The sequence below is a fragment of the Octopus bimaculoides genome, chromosome 2 (assembly GCF_046866305.1).
Source record: "Octopus bimaculoides isolate indiv1 chromosome 2, ASM4686630v1, whole genome shotgun sequence".
Lineage (NCBI taxonomy): Eukaryota > Metazoa > Mollusca > Cephalopoda > Octopoda > Octopodidae > Octopus > Octopus bimaculoides.
In genome coordinates, this window is record NC_142929.1 from 8,371,830 (window position 1) to 8,389,744 (window position 17,915).

Sequence of the window (17,915 nt, forward strand, 5' to 3'; positions counted from 1 at the left end):
CACTATTTGGATGTGGGTTCTCATTTGCGAACCCATGGAAAACAAACCTCCACTAACTATTCTGCCTATATGTCAGAGCACACCTTTGAAGGCAATGTATGCCAGAAGGTTTGAAAATCTAAGGGAGGCCTCAAAAAGACATTTTAAGATCCACAAAGATCAAAACTTATCTGCCGCTCCTGGTGGTCCAAATCGGATATGCAATCTATGTGGGTATCTTTTCAGAACAGTGTCTGGTTTAAAAAGGCCACATCAGATACCATGATGGTTCTAGGGTGTAGGTACAGGAGATGGTCAAACTCTGCATAAGGAGTAAACAACCACCACACACACACACACACACACACACATATGTATTATGGTGCATCATGTGTGTATGTGTGTATATAAGTAAACTCAGTTCACTGTATCATGAATTTGAAACAGATATACAATTAAAATTATGATGGTGTATGGCTAGTGGTTAGAGCATCGGGCTCACAGTTATGAGGTATTGAGTTCGATTCCAGGACCGGGCTGTGTGTTGTTTTCTTGTAGAAGAGTTGTGACGTCACTGGTGCCAAGCTGTATCGGCCCCTTTGCCTTTCCTTTGGATAACATCAGTGGCGTGGAGAGAGAAGACTGGTATGCCTGAGCCACTGCTGGTCTTCCATAAACAACATTGCCTGGACGTGTGTGCCTCGGAAGGTAACGTTCTAGGCGGAATCCCACGGCCATTCATGACTAAAGGGAGTCGTTACTCTTTTTTTTTACATTTAAAATTGCATAAATATATTGCGAAAGTAGTTTTGAAAGTAATGTAACAAGGAAAAAAACACGTACCGCATCTGTTATTATTTCTCCATTTGACAACGATACCACTACCGGAACATCTTCTGGCAAAGTTAGCAATAGCTGTACACAAGCATTCACAATCGCCTCCTAAAGCACATCTATGAATATATATACACACACATATATATATGTATATGGATATAAATGTTTGAAATTGTTTTTTATTGAAAATAGATTTTAAATGAATCAACTGTCAAAAGAAGAATATTTCTTGTTAAAAAAAAACCAAATTCATTCTAATGAACTTATTTTTATATACAAATTAATATTATGGTTATTCCTTTGGACACACACCAATCCTTACACACATATACATGAACATACATGCGCATTCAAACATATGGGAGCGGTTCGTCACGAGCGGTACTTTTGGGTCTGCTGTAGGCAATATGTGGTTTTTGTAGGGTCCGGGGGCGTCAAACGGAAGGGCCGCCCCAGGGGGCACACGCTCTATATCTGCGCTAGTGCATATATAACTGTACATGTACAAAGTCCCTCTCTCTCGCACACACACACACACACACACACATACACTAACATATGTACACATGAACACAAGCATACATATGCAGATGGAATCCTAAAATTTAACGTGTATACTTAACAAATGTACGCAAATGAATAGTGTGTCATCACACACGCACACACACACACAAACGCACGCATGACGTGTATGTAAATTTGTATGTTTGAGTGTATATACAAGAGAAACAATATTCTTTCTACTCAAGACACAAGGCCCAAAATTTTGGGGGAGGGGGCCAGTCGATTAGATCGACCACAGTACGCAACTGGTACTTAATTTATCGACCCCGAAAGGATGAAAGGCAGAGTCGACCTCGGCGGAATTTGAACTCAGAACGTAGCGACTGACGAAATACCAATTTCTTTGTTGCCCACAAGGGGCTAAACATAGAGAGGACAAACAAGTACATACAAAGGGATTAAGTCGATTACATCGATCCCGGTGCTTAACTGGTACTTAATTTATCGACCCCGAAAGGATGAAAGGTAAAGTCGACCTCGGCGGAATTTGAACTCAGAACGTAACGGCAGACGAAATACCGCTAAGTATTTCGCCCGGCATGCTAACGCTTCTGCCAGCTCGACGCCATTTTTTTTTTTTTTTAGCGTTTACAGCACCTAGGTTTCCCAAGCGGTCACCCATCTAAGTACTAACTAGGCTCGACTTTGCTTAACTTCGGTGATCGGACGAGAACCGGTGTTTTCAAAGTGATATGGCCGTAAGCATTTCGTCCAGCGTGCTAACGATTCTGCCAGCTCGCCGCCTTAATGTATTTTTAAAAATAATGAGAATTATATATGACTGTTTGAAACTTACCCACAAGCGTCATAGATGCAGTCATCGTAGTACATTTCGACTACATTATCTGGCAAATTGTTTCGGCATAATGCAAAGGTACCGCCGTATTTGATAGGAGCACAACTTTCCATAGCCCAATGCCTTCTGGAGGGAAAGAACTGGAATTTAAATATATTGTACAATTAGTTACATTGATAATTATTAATATGAATATTAATATTTCAGTAAATATTATGTAAAATAAAGAAATTATTAGTTCTAAATCTCTGAACGAGAAATATGCAGCAACAGTACTTTAGAGTAAAGTTTATTTGCTAACGTAAAGTGGAAGTCCTGGTTAGGACGAATGTTACTGCTATTTAACCCCAAGAAAACATCTTTTCCAGCACTAACTGCATCCTTATACTTCGAACAAGGGAGCTAGTATCCCTACTATTCCTCTAGGCTGTGTGGAGGCGCAATGGCCTAGTGGTTAGGGCAAATATCTTCTCGCATCAATTCAGAATTAGCAAACCCAATGTCAGAAATATTGCAGACAGGTGGACATGATTGCATGGCACAGGACTCATATTCCTCATAGTCTTCTGTACAGTTTGTATTTCCCTCTTTTAGCGTTCTGTAATAAGAATGGTCATTAAGACCAAAATAATGAGATAAAGTAACTATGTATTTATATTACATGGAAAAATGCGAGCAAGAAAGGTAATATTCTTAAGATTATAAACCTGGAAAAGTACAGGACAAGTTATTACACCTATAAAAGTATAGGACAAACTATTACTTCAAGTAAAGTAAAGAATAAGAAACTTTTTATATTTGACGGATATTTGTCCTCATTTTGTTTGTTGTTAACACAACGTTTCGGCTGATATACCCTCCAGCCTTCATCAAGTGTCTTGGGGAAGTTTCGAACCTGGGTTCTCATTCCTAAGGTATTTTTCGATGTTGTTATTATTATTATTATTATTATTCAGGCCACTGCCTGGAATCGAACTCGGACAACAAACAAGATGAGGACAAATATCCGTCAAATGTAAATAATGTAAATGGACCTTTGTCAGCTTCGATGATGAGTAATGCATCTGTTTACACAAATGAACTGCCTCCTCCGAACTACCTACACAAATGCATCTGTTTACACAAATGAACTTCCAATTCATTGAAATATTGTGTAAGACTATTACACAGATACATAATTCTCAGGTAGAAAAAGATCATGACACGGAATGTGATAATAATTTATCTTTGAAGGCGGCGAGGTGACAGAAACGTTAGTACGCCGGGCGAAATCCTTAGCGGTAATTCGTCCGTCTGATGTTCTGAGTTCAACCATGTTCTTGGCAACCATGTAGTTCCGGTTTCAACCCCAGAACATATGAATGGAATTTTATTGATAGAAACTGCACAGAATCCAGTCTTATAGATATGTCCGTATGTGTGTGAGTGAGAGTGTGTGTGAGAGTGAGAGTGTGTGTGAGTGAGAGTGTGTGTGTCAGTGAAAGTGTGTGTGCTTTTGAGAGTGTGTGTAAGTGAGAGTGTATGTGAGTGTGTGTGCATTAAGACTTTCCCTGATACATAGCGGCATGCAAACATTGCCGAGAAAACTGAGAAAGCAGGGCTTTCTAAATAAGTCCATAGCAATATTTGTTCTGTAATGAGTTCTAGATACTCCCTTGTCCCTTTCAGCATCACAAATGCTATGAACCAGGGATTGGCTAATTGGATGCCTCTAACCAGTTATGTTATAGTTCAACAACTGTGATGTAAAACAAAAAAGCATTTATTACATTAATAAATATATTTTCGATTAAATGTGTGAAATTTTGAAAATAATCTTTAATATCTTACATCGCAAGGGTGCATTGTGTATTCTGGTTTGTCTTGAGGAATTAAGGGACAATCATACAGCCGCCAACTGTGGGCAAACGCTGAAGCTACATGTTCAAAAGAATTAGATCTTGATATAAAGTCATTCGTAGAATCCTGATCAAAGTTGCCACATAAGCCTTGCACTTTTCCCATCCATTTTTCAGTCAGGTGAATGTAAACCCTTGTTCCTAGAGTGGGGAAAAATTTATATGATTTTATGTGAGAAATACAAAAACATATGAGATAAATCTCATAGTTGCTTTTTAAATATAAGGTTTTAAAAAATGTCGACACAAACTTGCCATTGCCATTGGATGATACAAACTTCTTGATTTAAAATAATTTAAATTTAAACTCTCTGTAAAACTCATGTTAATTTATGTTCCAAATGTCAGGTTAATAACGACAAACTTATTTTACTAAATTCTTTATTATTTTCAAAATTAATAGATACAAGGTCTGTGTATTCAACAGAAATATATTAACAAATGGGGTTAGGAAATTATGTATTTACTCTTTATTATTAACTTAAGATGAAAGCATCTTATGAATCAGAATATGTTGGTTTTTATTCTGTAGGTGGCACTCTACTGTGTTACTAATAACTATATACAACTTTCACTTGCTTGAATATCCAAGACACAAACAGATTGAAGCATAGATCACTGATAAAGAACAAAGTAAATTTTGAATTATTGTCATTGTTAATAAAATTTGAATATAAGCAAATTAGTCAAATGCTGTACAGGATACATAAAAGCATATCAAAATGATTACGATTAATGGAAAGTAAACTAAAACCTACCAAGATCCCACTGTACTGTTAGGCCGATACTTGTGAAAAGAGAGAAAAAAAAATCAGTCTTCTTAATTGAGATACCAGCTGATGTAAAACCTCGGTCAGAAATTTCTTGGCCATTAATTGTAGGTGTGTTGCCTTGTACAAAGTTAATGGTGTTACCAAAAATATGAACGATTATATCCTTTGTACATGTTACGGCTGGATAACCACACTTGACGTTTTTTGTTGTAATAGAAAACGTCCCATCCGTTGATTCAGACATGACATATTCACAATTTCCATGAAAACTGTAGTGGATGCCATCAAAAGTGGAGTGATGGGGTTCTCCGGATGCCCAGCAAGTAGCTAAAAAGTAAAACATCCTTTTAAGTGAAGTTAAATAAACCATTAATAAAATTTATTATCATTATCTGTTTAAAATTCAGTTCCATACTTTTATGTGTTATACATAGCGTCATAAACAAATCAGCTAAGTTTGGTATAAAGTGTACTAATGTATAACCTAGCTCTTTATACTTTTATAATTACCAATTAATTTGATATTAATTTGCAAGAGCATCAAATGACCTAGGTAAATATTTTAGTTTTATCAATGTATTTCTACATTTTCCACGTAACTGGCCTCGTTTCGACAATATAAGTAGAATCATGAAATTTAATGACAAGGGGAACAATAGCTTGAACTTCTTCCTAGTGTTGTCACATTGCCGAATTCAAATTTTACAAAGACTTCCTTCACGTTGTATATTTAATAATATAAACACTAGTAATAATTACATAACAAATCAAAATTATTGAACATAACAACACAAAAGAGAGAATTGCTTTTTTAATAATACTGAAGATACAATGGCAGCATTCTAAGCTGCAAAATGATTCAGTAATACTCTTTTACTCTTTTTCTTGTTTTAGTCATTTGATTGCGGCCGTGCTGGAGCACCGCCTTTAGTCGAGCAAATCGACCCCAGGACTTATTCTTTGTAAACCTAGTACTTATTCTATCGGTCTCTTTTGCCGAACCGCTAAGTTACGGGGACGAAAACACACCATCATCGGTTGTCAAGGAATGTTGGGGTGGACAAACACAGACACACACACACACACACACACACACACACACACACAGACACAGACACACACACACACACACACACACACACACACACACACACATATATATATATACACATATATATATATACACATATATATATACGATGGGCTCCTTTCAGTTTCCGTCTACCAAATCCACTCACAAGGCTTTGGTCGGCCTGAGGCTATAGTAGAAGACACTTGCCCAAGGTGCCACGCAGTGGGAATGAACTCGAAACCATGTGGCTGGTAAGCAAGCTACTCCCGCGCCTATGTTTAAAATATAAAAATAATATAGAACTGCATGTAAACTAACACTAAATATACATCTTGATACTTGTAATGAACTATATTAAATCAATCACCTATATAATTTATTTTGAAATTTCTTTCAGCTTTGAGCGTTGGTGTGTGTGCGTCACTCTATCAATGATGGCACTGAAGGTGATGACAGTAGCAGATTAACCAGCTCTAATGTCATTGACCCTAGTACAGTTGCCACAACCAGAGATGATGACCAGTCCAGACCAGCGACAGAGAGGTAACTGACGACCCCAGTATTATAGATGATGACCAAACCATTATCATCGACACTGATAGAGTGCCCATCCCCGCACCATATGTTGCCACCATCCACATATGTTACCACCATATGTTGCCACCAGTTGGTAGCATCAAGCTAACCATATGACCAGAGACGAAAACCACGCCAATAACATCCGTGGAGGCGGCAGACGTACCAACACCGCTGGATCATTGCGCCATAACGACAACATCAACACCGGTGATACCAACGACATCCCCAGGCCCGGAGCCTACCAGAGATGCATCAGGAGTGCAAATGTAGCCACCTCCCAAGCTTGTAAATATATCGGATTGGCTAGCACATCTTTCAACATCTTTCAAACAACGCTTTCGCAACCACCAGTCATCTTTCAGTGTCCCAGAAAGACGTTTTGTTACATCCCTGGCCAGCCATGTTTGGCACCTCAAAGATCAAGGGACCCTATACGATATCAGGTGGAAGATCATAGAACATCCAGGCCCATATATCAATGGGAGTGGCCGTTGCAAAATCTGCATCGCAAAGAGAACCAAAATTCTTAAGGACACACACACATACATACGTACACACACACACACACACACACACACACACACACACACACACACACACACACACACACACACACACACACACACACACACACATATATATATATATCATTAAGATTCAGATTTGAAAAAAGATATGCACCATGTTATTATTCATTTGATTATATATATATTTATACATGTTTACACACATAGATTCATATATATATATATATATCAAAGTTCAAGGAGGGAGAGAAGACATTAGTTTATTATCCTCCTAGTCCGCCCAATGCATACTCAAAATGGGAATACAATCAAGTATATACTTATATATTTTTCATTATAATCCCAAGGTTTGGCGATCACAATATATATGCACTTTTGTGTATGTATATATACTTGATTATTGTATTTGGTTAGCAAGATTTTTGGTGTGAATTCGTGAGTTGAAACAAATTTCGTTTTATCTTGGGAGAGTCATTATGCCAATAATAATATCACCTGCACAGGTTCGAACCCACTTTTAGTATTATTATTATTCGACAATTGGTTAAATACCAAATCAATTGGCTGTTTGTTATTCACAGTTCTTTCGCCGTTCCTCGTGATCTTTTCAGTGACATAGTTACCTCCCCTCTGGCTCCATGGTCTGTAAAATCTCTTCTGATTCTGTCTCTGAACTGGTCTTGTCTGTGTTTATGCATGCTTGTATGTGTGTCAATAGACGTGTGTTTGCTTAGAAGGGTAGGTAAGGGTGAGAGTAGACGAAGAGTTTGTGTGTGTGGATGTACGTGCGCGTGCACATGTGTCTGGTTGTGTGTGTACACCCCTGTGACTCCTCGTACGTGTTTGTGTGCTCTGAACATGCGTAACATCTTTAAGGCTTTGTTTGTTCTTGGTCAGTTCGCTGTCATATCTGCTGAAGATTTATGGGTTTGAAGTGTAGTTCTTTTTGTGGAGAGGGAGAGGGGCGGGGAAAATAAGGTAGGTGGGAGTGTCTGAGCGAGTGTGTTTGAGCGGTTGAGTCATGTATGCACTTATGTGTGTGTTTCCTTATTCGAGTGTATTCAAGTGTGTGTGTGTGTGTGTGTGTGTGTGTGCGCGCGTGTGCGCGCGCGTTTGTGTGCATCTGGGGCTTATGTCTAAAAGGAACTATCTGTGTATGTTTGCGTGTGTGGGTTCTTGTGTATGTGCATGTGTATTTCTGCGTGTATGTGTGTGCGTGCTTGTGTACCCGTGCATGCATGAGTGTGTGTGTGTGTGTGTGTGTGTGTGTGCACGTGTACCTATGCATGTGTGTGTATGTGTGATGAGTGTTTGTGTGTGTGGACATGTATCTGATTGTGTGTTGTTGTATTTCTGTGTATGTGTGGGTGTTCGTCCGTACGTGGGCGTAGATGTGTATGGTTGTGTATAGGAAATGTTCATAGTTATATGTAAATATTCATATAGAATCCTTTGTTACATTCTGTCACAAACCTTACCTTATCGATACCCACCGATGCTTACATACACAGGTTAGCACGGGTATAGACGTTGTACACAGTTACAACTCCAATACACATCCATACATTATTTTTACCTCTCTCTCTGGCACCACCGCATCTACTTCCAAGATCCACTTCTATATAATGCAGAATAGTTATGAATCTCCCCACCCCCGTGCTGGATTTAGGACAAATGAGGTCCTGTGCTAATTAAGTTATGAGGCCCCTTGCTTGGACAGAGCCCCGTTGACCAGGGGCCCTGTGCTTAAGCACACTTCAGCCCAATGGTAAACCTGGCACTGCCTCCACCAGACCAAATCTTCTTTTGTCTCTCCCATCATTCTTTGACCTTTCCAATACTTCACATAAAGGAACCTCTCTCTGTACTATTCTCCTTCTCAGGTGTGGGATTTTGGGGTTTTGTATTACAAGTGACTTCACTAGTGTATACGTATATGAATACACACACACACACACACACTCACACACACTTTACACAGTGGAAATTGTTTTCGACTATGAATTTAAAATAAGATTAGGCTTAAAGTGTTTCAAATCTCACCTGGGCAACTATCTGTTTTTCTTTCATCTTTCCATACTCCATTGGTACATGTTCTGCAAAAGTAACATTTTCATGGCATCAAAATATTTTGAAAGATATAGATCAAACTGGAATCTTTTTCAGTCACTGCCATGGTTCTGAACTTAAATTTTGCTGATGGAAGTAAAACAGTTTATTCAGGCAAATAAAAAAAAAAGAGTTTAACAATGAAAATAGCTTAAAGCTTTCATTATCTTGTTCTTAATAAGGGGCGATCTGGCAGAATCGTTAGCACGCCAGACGAAGCGCTTATCGGTATTTCGTCTGTCTTTACGTTCTGAGATCAAATTCTGCCGAGGTCGACTTTACCTTTCATCCTTTTCGGGTCGATAAATATATAATTGATTGCCCCCCCCCCCTCCCTCCAAAATTTCGGGCCTTGGGCCTAGAACAGAAATCATTATCATGTTCCTAATGATCTATGAATTTTTTTTATATTCTTTTACTTATTTCAGTCGTTTGACTGTGGCCATGCTGGATCACCATCTTTAGTCAAACAAATCGACTCCAGGACTTATTCTTTGTAAGCCTAGTACTAATCTATCGGTCTCTTTTGCCGAACTGCTAAGTTACAGGGATGTAAATACACCAACATCAGTTGTCAAGTGATGGTGGAGGGACAAACACAAGCATACAAATCCACACACACACACACACACACACACACACACACACACACATATATATACGATGGGCTTCTTTCAGTTTCCGTCTACCAAATTGACTCAAAAGGCTTTGGTCAGTCTGAGGCTATATTAGAAGACACTTGCTCAAGGTGTCACTCAGTGGGACTGAACTCGGAACCATGTAGTTGGGAAGCAAGCTTCTTACCACACAGCCACTCCTGCACCTATAGTGCCTGTATTTTTTTCAACTCATTAAAAGTTTAGGTAAAGTTTAGGCGCATTAAAAGCTTAGGTGCAGCAGTGGCTGTGTGGTAAGTAGCTTGCTTATCAACCACATGGTTCCGGGTTCAGTCCCACTATGTGGTACCTTGGGCAAGTGTCTTCTACTTTAGCCTCGGGCCGACCAAAGCCTTGTGAGTGTATTTGGTAGATGGAAACTGAAAGAAGCCTGTCATATATATATATATATTTACGTACGTATATATAGGCACAGGAGTGGCCGTGTGGTAAGTAACTTACTTACTAACCACCTGATTCTGGGTTCAGTCCTACAGCATGGCATCTTGGGCAAATGTCTTCTACTTTAGCCTTGGGCTGACCAAAGCTTTGTGCGTGGATTTGATAGATGGAAACTGAAAGAAGTTCACCATATATATATGTGTGTGTGTGTGTGTGTGTGTGTGTGTGTGCGCGTGTGTATGTTTGTGAATCTGTGTTTGTCCCCCCCAACATGGCTTGACAACCGATGCTGGTGTGTTCACGTCCCTGTAACTTAGCGGTTCGACAAAAGAGACCAATAGAATAAGTACTAGGCTTACAAAGAATAAGTCCTGGGTTCAATTTGTTCGAATAAAGGTGGTGCTCCAGCATGGCCGTAGTCAAATGACTGAAACAAGTAAAAGAGTAAAAGGATATCAAAATACCTAACTTATACATAAGGATCTTACATAAAATTATCACAGAAAATTTTAATTCGACCATGGACATAGTGTTTTCAAATTTTGGCACAAGGCCAGCAATTTTGGCCTTCTTGCTAATCACAAATAACAACCACAGTAAAACAGCCAGCGTGCTCACCCAGAGACCCCCAAACTCTGGGTGAGACTTGGGACAGCACTTATAAAACAAAACAAAAACAATGTAAACAATTATAATAATTATTATTATAATAAAACTCTTAGTTCTTGCTTCTCCTGAAATGACTAAATGACAATCATAGTCGATGACCAATAACAATTTGACAAGAAGCAGCTTTATGAAATGTAATGTCTACCAGGAATTTTTGTTAATTTTAATTCTACTACTTGCTTTGCTATCTTAACACAACATACGTTTTCTTATAATGCGTAGACATCATCAAACGGAATGTGATGATTATGTTAAATACTTACAGATCACTACAGCCAATTTTCAGCTTGCTCCTTGCAATCATCCACGTATCTCCATATTGGCATGGACAGTCCTCAGGTGGGACACAAGTTCCCTATTTTTGGATGAAAAATAATTTTTATACAATACAAAGAAAAACAACTTAAAAAACAAATGAGTGTAAGATCATTATAGTTAATTTATGATAATCTTTAAACTATCTTTAGTAATAAAACAAACTGTTATAGCCTACACTATTGAATCAGCAACACAAATCTGTGAGCCTAAGTGAAATACAAATGAAAATCATTCAAAAACCATCAAAATATAAAATGGAATATTTTAGGATTATTTTATTATACTTTCTTTTCAATAATTAGCTATAATTAAATATTAATGTTAATAAGATATGACTACATTAATTGATATTGAAACGATTACATCAGCCAACAAAATAAAATTTATATGGTCACTAAAAACGCTAAACTAACTGTAACCAATTCTCCTTCAAACCACATACTATTGGCTTTTTTTTTTAAAAGTGACATTGGAAAGTTTGGTCCCAGAAACAAAAGACTGGATAGATATTGCTAGAATGATTAGTGCTGAGCTGGTCTGAAACAACAACAATAATAAAAACAACTTTTTATTTGTAGTAAAGATTGTTTGCCAACATAACATGGCAGTCCTGGTTTATGACGAATGTTGCTGTAATTTAGCCCCCAGAGACATCGTCTCCAGCTGGCTATACGACATGATCTGTGTCCTTATATTTTTGAACAAGGGAATCTAGCACCCCCACTCAGCTCGAAACAATATCTGTGTATCACGATTTCTGGGTTACTTCCCTTCATCAGCACAGAATAATATTGTCAAATAAGGTAGTCTTTCTTAAGTAAAATTCATAGTTTACCATGAAGTATATAAGACAGTATGTTTGAAATAAATTGATCTTAATTGGTAAAAGACAAAATCTTACATTTGGGGAAAGAACTAAATACTTAGGACATCGACAACCTTCAAATTCATTTTCAAAAACCATGCATTCTTCAGGTTTGGATAAAGTTGAGCAAGTTTCTTGGCATCCAGTTGCATTTGTAATCCATATTTGGTTTCTTGGACAAATAACTTCTTCAAGTGTTGGCACACACTTCCATTTTCCTCGAATGCAAGTACTGCAAGAAATAATTAACAGAGGAAGGATATTTCTTAGTTGTGTTAATTGGTAAACATGAGTTGCAGAAAAGAAACAAAAAAAAATAAAGGAAAACAATACCACCAAATAGTTTTCATTTTCAATTTTCTTAATCGTTGGAATCAAACAAACATCACCTCATTTAAAGCAACCTCCTAATTCTTGGGTGCCTTCAGCAGAGTTTGTACCAATATAAGCACTTAGACCAGACAGTCTGTTTCAGAAAACGGCAATTCTAGTGCTTTTTCATTCAGTTATAGTTTCACAGAGTTTCAAGGCTTTCTGAGGAAGAGTTTGCCAGCAGATAATGTAGGGTCTCTGTTAGCCAAATTATAATCATGTAATTATGCAGAAAGCACTGGATTTATATAAGTTCATTCAAGATAATAGTGTGGCAACTAAAATACACAAGAGGACTGCTAGAAATAACAGCTTGTTCTTCCATTAATCATACACTAAAGTTTAAAAAAGACACATTTAATGTGATGTAGGTTCCCTACACACAGGGAAAAAGACAGAGTGATCATGGCTGGAATACTTTTGGTTAGGGGTCTGCTGAGCCAAGGCTGTTCGGAATCTAAATAATGACAACAACACAACCCATTCACTCATTGGTTCATTTCCATTTATCTCTCTTTCAATAAGTATATTTTTTACTGCAAAACTATCTCAATATTTTACTAGATTGAATAAGAAAAGGTTCACTCAATATTTCTTCCATTTTATGCTTAATATTCATGAACTCAGACCAGCACCGACCTTACTTTTCTTTCATGAGACAAAGCTGTCTTAATCTTTAAACTAGTCTATCGCTGCTATCGTTTCATCATCCTTCTCAAGTTAGTTTCTATATTTATTCAGAATAATTTTCTCTTCAATTCATCTCTCTCATTTGGTCATTAGCAGCAAAGATCTCCAAGAATTTTTAATAAGCCTCTCTCTGCCTACCTCTTAGATCTTTTGCTATTACATTTGAACCTCTTTGAGAACCAAAAATCGTTTTAATGTCAAAATGTATTGTGGAACCCTGTTTCAACTTACTTGTTCACATCTTCCCATCAATCACTTCCAATCTTCCTAAAATCAAATTCCTTTTCCTGAAGGTGAAATACTATCCCTATCCCAGACCAGTCTCTGTTTCTATCTTACCCCTAAGCCCAGTCTTTACCTCGTCCTAATAATTTCTGGTCTCTCTTGCTATCTGAATTCTGCCTAATAAAAGAAACCTACAACACATTAACTAAAAACAACATTCACATGTTTGCAAACATGTGGGTAACTGGTGGAAGCTACCATAAATCCAAACAAATTATTCTTGACAGCAAATGTGTTTCATCATTGATGCATCCAAATCAGCAATGCAGATGATAAAAAAAGTCCCCTCTTACTAGGCAGTGGTGGACTGGTCAGGTTGCCTTCTTGCCCAATGGCAAGTGGGCTCCTGCGCCATTAGAATCCATATATGGGGGCTCATGTTAGTATCTAGGGGGCCTGTCCCCTCAAGTTTGAGAATTTTTTACTCACTCCTAGAAGAATGCTTTAATTATTTCAGCCTGGCTGTGTTTGCAGACAGTTGAAAAGAATACATTTAGCAAAAAAAAAAAAAAAAAATAAAAAATAAATGTATTGTAGTTTCAGGTGGGCCCCTTTAGTCTCCTGGCAACCAATATTTTTAGACCCAGTCTGCCACTGTTACAAGGTGTGTTTCCCAATTCCCTTTACATGACCAAAACCCACTATCAACAAGACCACAAAGGTTTCACATGAATCTATTCTGTACTTGTACTAGAAGAGAACATTTATTAAAATTTACTGCGACCATCTGGAATTATTCAGTTTACATGAGAAAACATCCAGATGACTAACAGAAAAAAAAAAGCAATGGTTGCCCTTTATGCATCGCACTCCTTGCTAACACTCTCACTTCCCAAATGGCTGTTTAACTTCCTGTTTTTTTTTTCAAAAACGTCTTTGCTGCCTTGAAGAATTCTATAATTTGTTTTTCCCAAATAAGCATGTAGAAAATATCCACACATTTGTTTCCTACTTTAAGCATTACTCTGAAGGCATCCAGCTAAAATCCTTCCTAAATCACTTCCCCAAACATATTTGTTTTGCTACTTGCACCTCTAAGCAAAGTCACTGATAACCACCAAACTGATTATGCTATTCCTTCTAATATCCTTAAAGTGCTTCTCTCAAAAGACCAATTCTGAAATGTATTTGGAAATTATATCTTGTGAAATGCATCACAATGTATCATTGCTCAGGGTACTTAACCCTTTATGACTGTTTTTTTCAAATGGCCACAATGATGTTATATTTCAGTGCACTACACAAGGAATCGCTGTTCTCCATTAGCACTGATAGGTCCTCAGTTTCATATGGTATGTCTTTATCAACAGTGTCTACGTATTTGAGAGAATTTCATCCTCCATTAAGGTGCTGAAGTTTCAAAACTGTTTAAAAAATCAGCAATTCTTATGGCATGCAGTTCAGAATGAGATCATTGGCAGTCAAAGCCTATGCTGCACTGTGCACCAATAGCAGAGGAAGGTAGAATGTGGCCATAGATTGCCACTTTGGACTTTACTCCTGCCATGAAATGCTTTATGCTCTCATGGCATGGAATGCCATTGGGGCAATCATAAAGTTCCTTCTTTAGAGTCCAGGTTCTGGTGTCATAGAAAAGAATGCTCTCTACATATGGCCTAAAGAATATCAGCTTTTGTGATTCTGAAATACTTGATTATCAGACCTGTTGACCTTTGTTGGAGGTGCTTGAAGCTTGTTCCATGCATGTCAAGAAGTCTTTCTTGTTGTTAGTAGAATAGGATCCAAGGTACTTGAAGTCACTGGCCTCATTGAGTTGTGTACCATTATTAGAGTAAATGAGCAATGCTGTACACTAATACATGCTAACAGTTAATCAGATTGTTCCAACAATGGCAAATTAGAAGCATGTATTGCAGTACATTGCTATTAGATGTAAAAGACGGCAAAATATATTTTCTTCTTTCACAACTGCAATCAAATTAATTATTCTTAAAGCATATGAAATAAATAAATGAATAAATTTTGTAACACTCCAGCGACAGCCTTAGAACAACATCATCAAGATAATAAGAATAATAGAACCATTCAGACATACCAATCGAGTTGTCTCCTATGGATCACTTCTCCAGCTTTGTAGTGTTTCTGTTCAAATTTATTGAAGCATGTACATTTATCGATTGCTACACAATTTCTCCGATTATCCAACAATGTTCCATTGGGACAACGACATCCAAATATGCATCCTTCTTCGCATTGCATTCCCTCTTTGGAAAGATCATTACAAGAAGATTGGCATGAAGATCCACAATATGTATACTTTTGACCACTTCCAGAAGGACACTTTACAACTATTGTCAAAATAGAATAAATTTCTTGTTAACAATACACAATATATGTTTTACTGAAGTATATTGAAATAGTTACATAAGTTATATTAGTTTCACTAATTCATAGACAGATCATACTTTCATTCATCATTTTTTTTACTTCTATTTCTATTAATATTTCCAAGAGGTTTCTGCAGGTTCTATTTCTAATTTATTAATTTTCCCAGAAAAAGAATAAAGAAATTTTCATTTTTAAATAAAGAAATAACATAATACTGCTTTACTCAGAGCTTTGTTTTCCTGTTCAATAATTGACAAGAATTAATTCCAAGCATTAATGTTCTTCAATACAATCTCTGTTATTAATATTTTATAAATCATTCTTTTATCTTCTATCTTTTACTTGGTCCAGTCATTAGATTGCGGCCAAGCTGGGGCACTGCATTAAAGAATTTTAGTTGAATGAATGGAGTCTAGTACTTATTTTTTTAAAGCCCAGTACTTAATCTATCAGTCTCTCTGGCTGAACTGCTAAGTTAATGGAACATAAACACACCAGCATCAGTTGTCAAGCAGTGGTGGAGAACAAACAAACACACACACACACACACACACACACACACACACATACACGCACACACACACGCACACACACACACACACACACACACATAGTATAAAAGGGATAAATTATCCTGGTGGATACTGTGTTATCTCACAAATTGACAGAGATGGCAGTGGAGGTTTATTCACATCCAAAACTCTTCTTATTAAAAAGTTTCATGCTGCATATATAACCCTAACCCTACATAAGTTTCGACTGTGTTGAAGCGTATGTAGGTTAGTGTTATATATGCTGTAGAAAACATTTTAATAGAAATGTTTTGGATGTGAATAAATCTCCACTCTCCTCTTTGTTATTAATTATATATATATATATCATCATCATCACCATTGTTTAACGTCCGCTTTCCATGCTGGCATGGGTTGGATGGTTTGACTGAGAGCTGGAGAACCAGATGGCTACACCAGCCTCCAATCTGATCTGGATATATCACGTTGGGGTTATAATATTTTTATTGATGCCAGAGCCACTTGACTGGCTCCTGTGCTGTTGGCACGTAAAAAGCACCCACTATACTCTTGGTGTGGTTGGCATTAGGAAGGGCGTCCATCTGTTGAAACATTGCCACATCAGATTGGAGCCTGGTGCAGCCACTGGCTTTCCAGACCTCAGTCAAACTGTCCAACCCATGCCAGCATGGAAAACAGAATTTAAACGATGATGATGATATACATACATACATATATACATATATGTATATCATCATCATATATACATACATTCATATATATGATATATATATACATACATTTATGTATATATATATATATAGATATATATATATGATTGGGTTCTTTCAGCTTCTGTCTAGCAAAACCACTCAAGGCTTTGGTCAGCCAGAGGCTATAGTGATAGACACTTGTCCAAAGTGTCACATAGTGGGACTGAGTCCAGAACCATGCTGTTGGGAAGCAATCTTCTTACCGTATAGCCCAACCTGCGCCTATATTAATTGTATTTGTGTTTGATCTACACGAATTTTTGTAATACATAACATAAATTATTAAATATTTCTTGCTTTTGAGAATAAAATTATCGATAAAGGATAAGCAAAGATATGAATGTTTGCTACCAAATTCTTCACTCATACAAAAAATATTATACTTACCGCATAAATTATTAAGAGTCCTGTTTGATCGCCAGTCCACTATTATTTTGTTATCAGCACATTCTTTTGTATAGGATTGCATGGCAGTACAAAATCCTTTTGAACTGAATACTTCACTTGCGCATATATCTCTCATGCATAAATCATAATATGGTTTGATTGCAACTGTATCACGACATTGCAAAAATACAGGGCTTTCTTGAAGGTAGCTACAATATTGCTTGGCAGTTACTAGGTTCTAGAAATATATGTTAACAGTTTTTGATTAATAATAAGAAACCTGCATAAATCATTTTAAAATGTTGCTATTTAAAAAACAAAATCATCTTTGATATGACTTCTGTAATCATAAATGCTATGAGAAAGATAATAGGGAAATAATGGGAATGACATCAATGTGTTTAGCAATTGATTGTATGCATTGTTTGAATGTATGTATATTACTGGCACCCGTGCCAGTGGAGCGCTAACAGCACCATCTGAGTGGGATCACTGCCAGAGCA

The 17,915-nt window shown here is 37.2% G+C and overlaps 1 protein-coding gene and 1 non-coding gene across 2 annotated transcripts in view; both read right to left on the reverse strand.

The window, feature by feature from the left end:
• LOC128247133 (uncharacterized) overlaps positions 1–17,915 on the reverse strand; it is a 102,175-nt gene that overhangs the window by 53,573 nt on the left and 30,687 nt on the right. Inside the window, exons 16-24 of the mRNA XM_089348304.1 lie at positions 17,413–17,650; positions 15,448–15,700; positions 12,081–12,276; positions 11,125–11,216; positions 9,069–9,121; positions 4,833–5,174; positions 4,007–4,215; positions 2,177–2,316; positions 823–932 (exon numbers count right to left, since the gene is read on the reverse strand). Coding sequence (XP_089204430.1) covers positions 823–932; positions 2,177–2,316; positions 4,007–4,215; positions 4,833–5,174; positions 9,069–9,121; positions 11,125–11,216; positions 12,081–12,276; positions 15,448–15,700; positions 17,413–17,650 — 1,633 coding nt within the window. The remainder of the gene's footprint in view (positions 1–822; positions 933–2,176; positions 2,317–4,006; positions 4,216–4,832; positions 5,175–9,068; positions 9,122–11,124; positions 11,217–12,080; positions 12,277–15,447; positions 15,701–17,412; positions 17,651–17,915) is intronic.
• Positions 1,966–2,084, reverse strand: LOC128247210 (5S ribosomal RNA). Its single transcript, XR_008263595.2, has one exon. It is a non-coding gene; the product is annotated as a 5S ribosomal RNA (ribosomal RNA).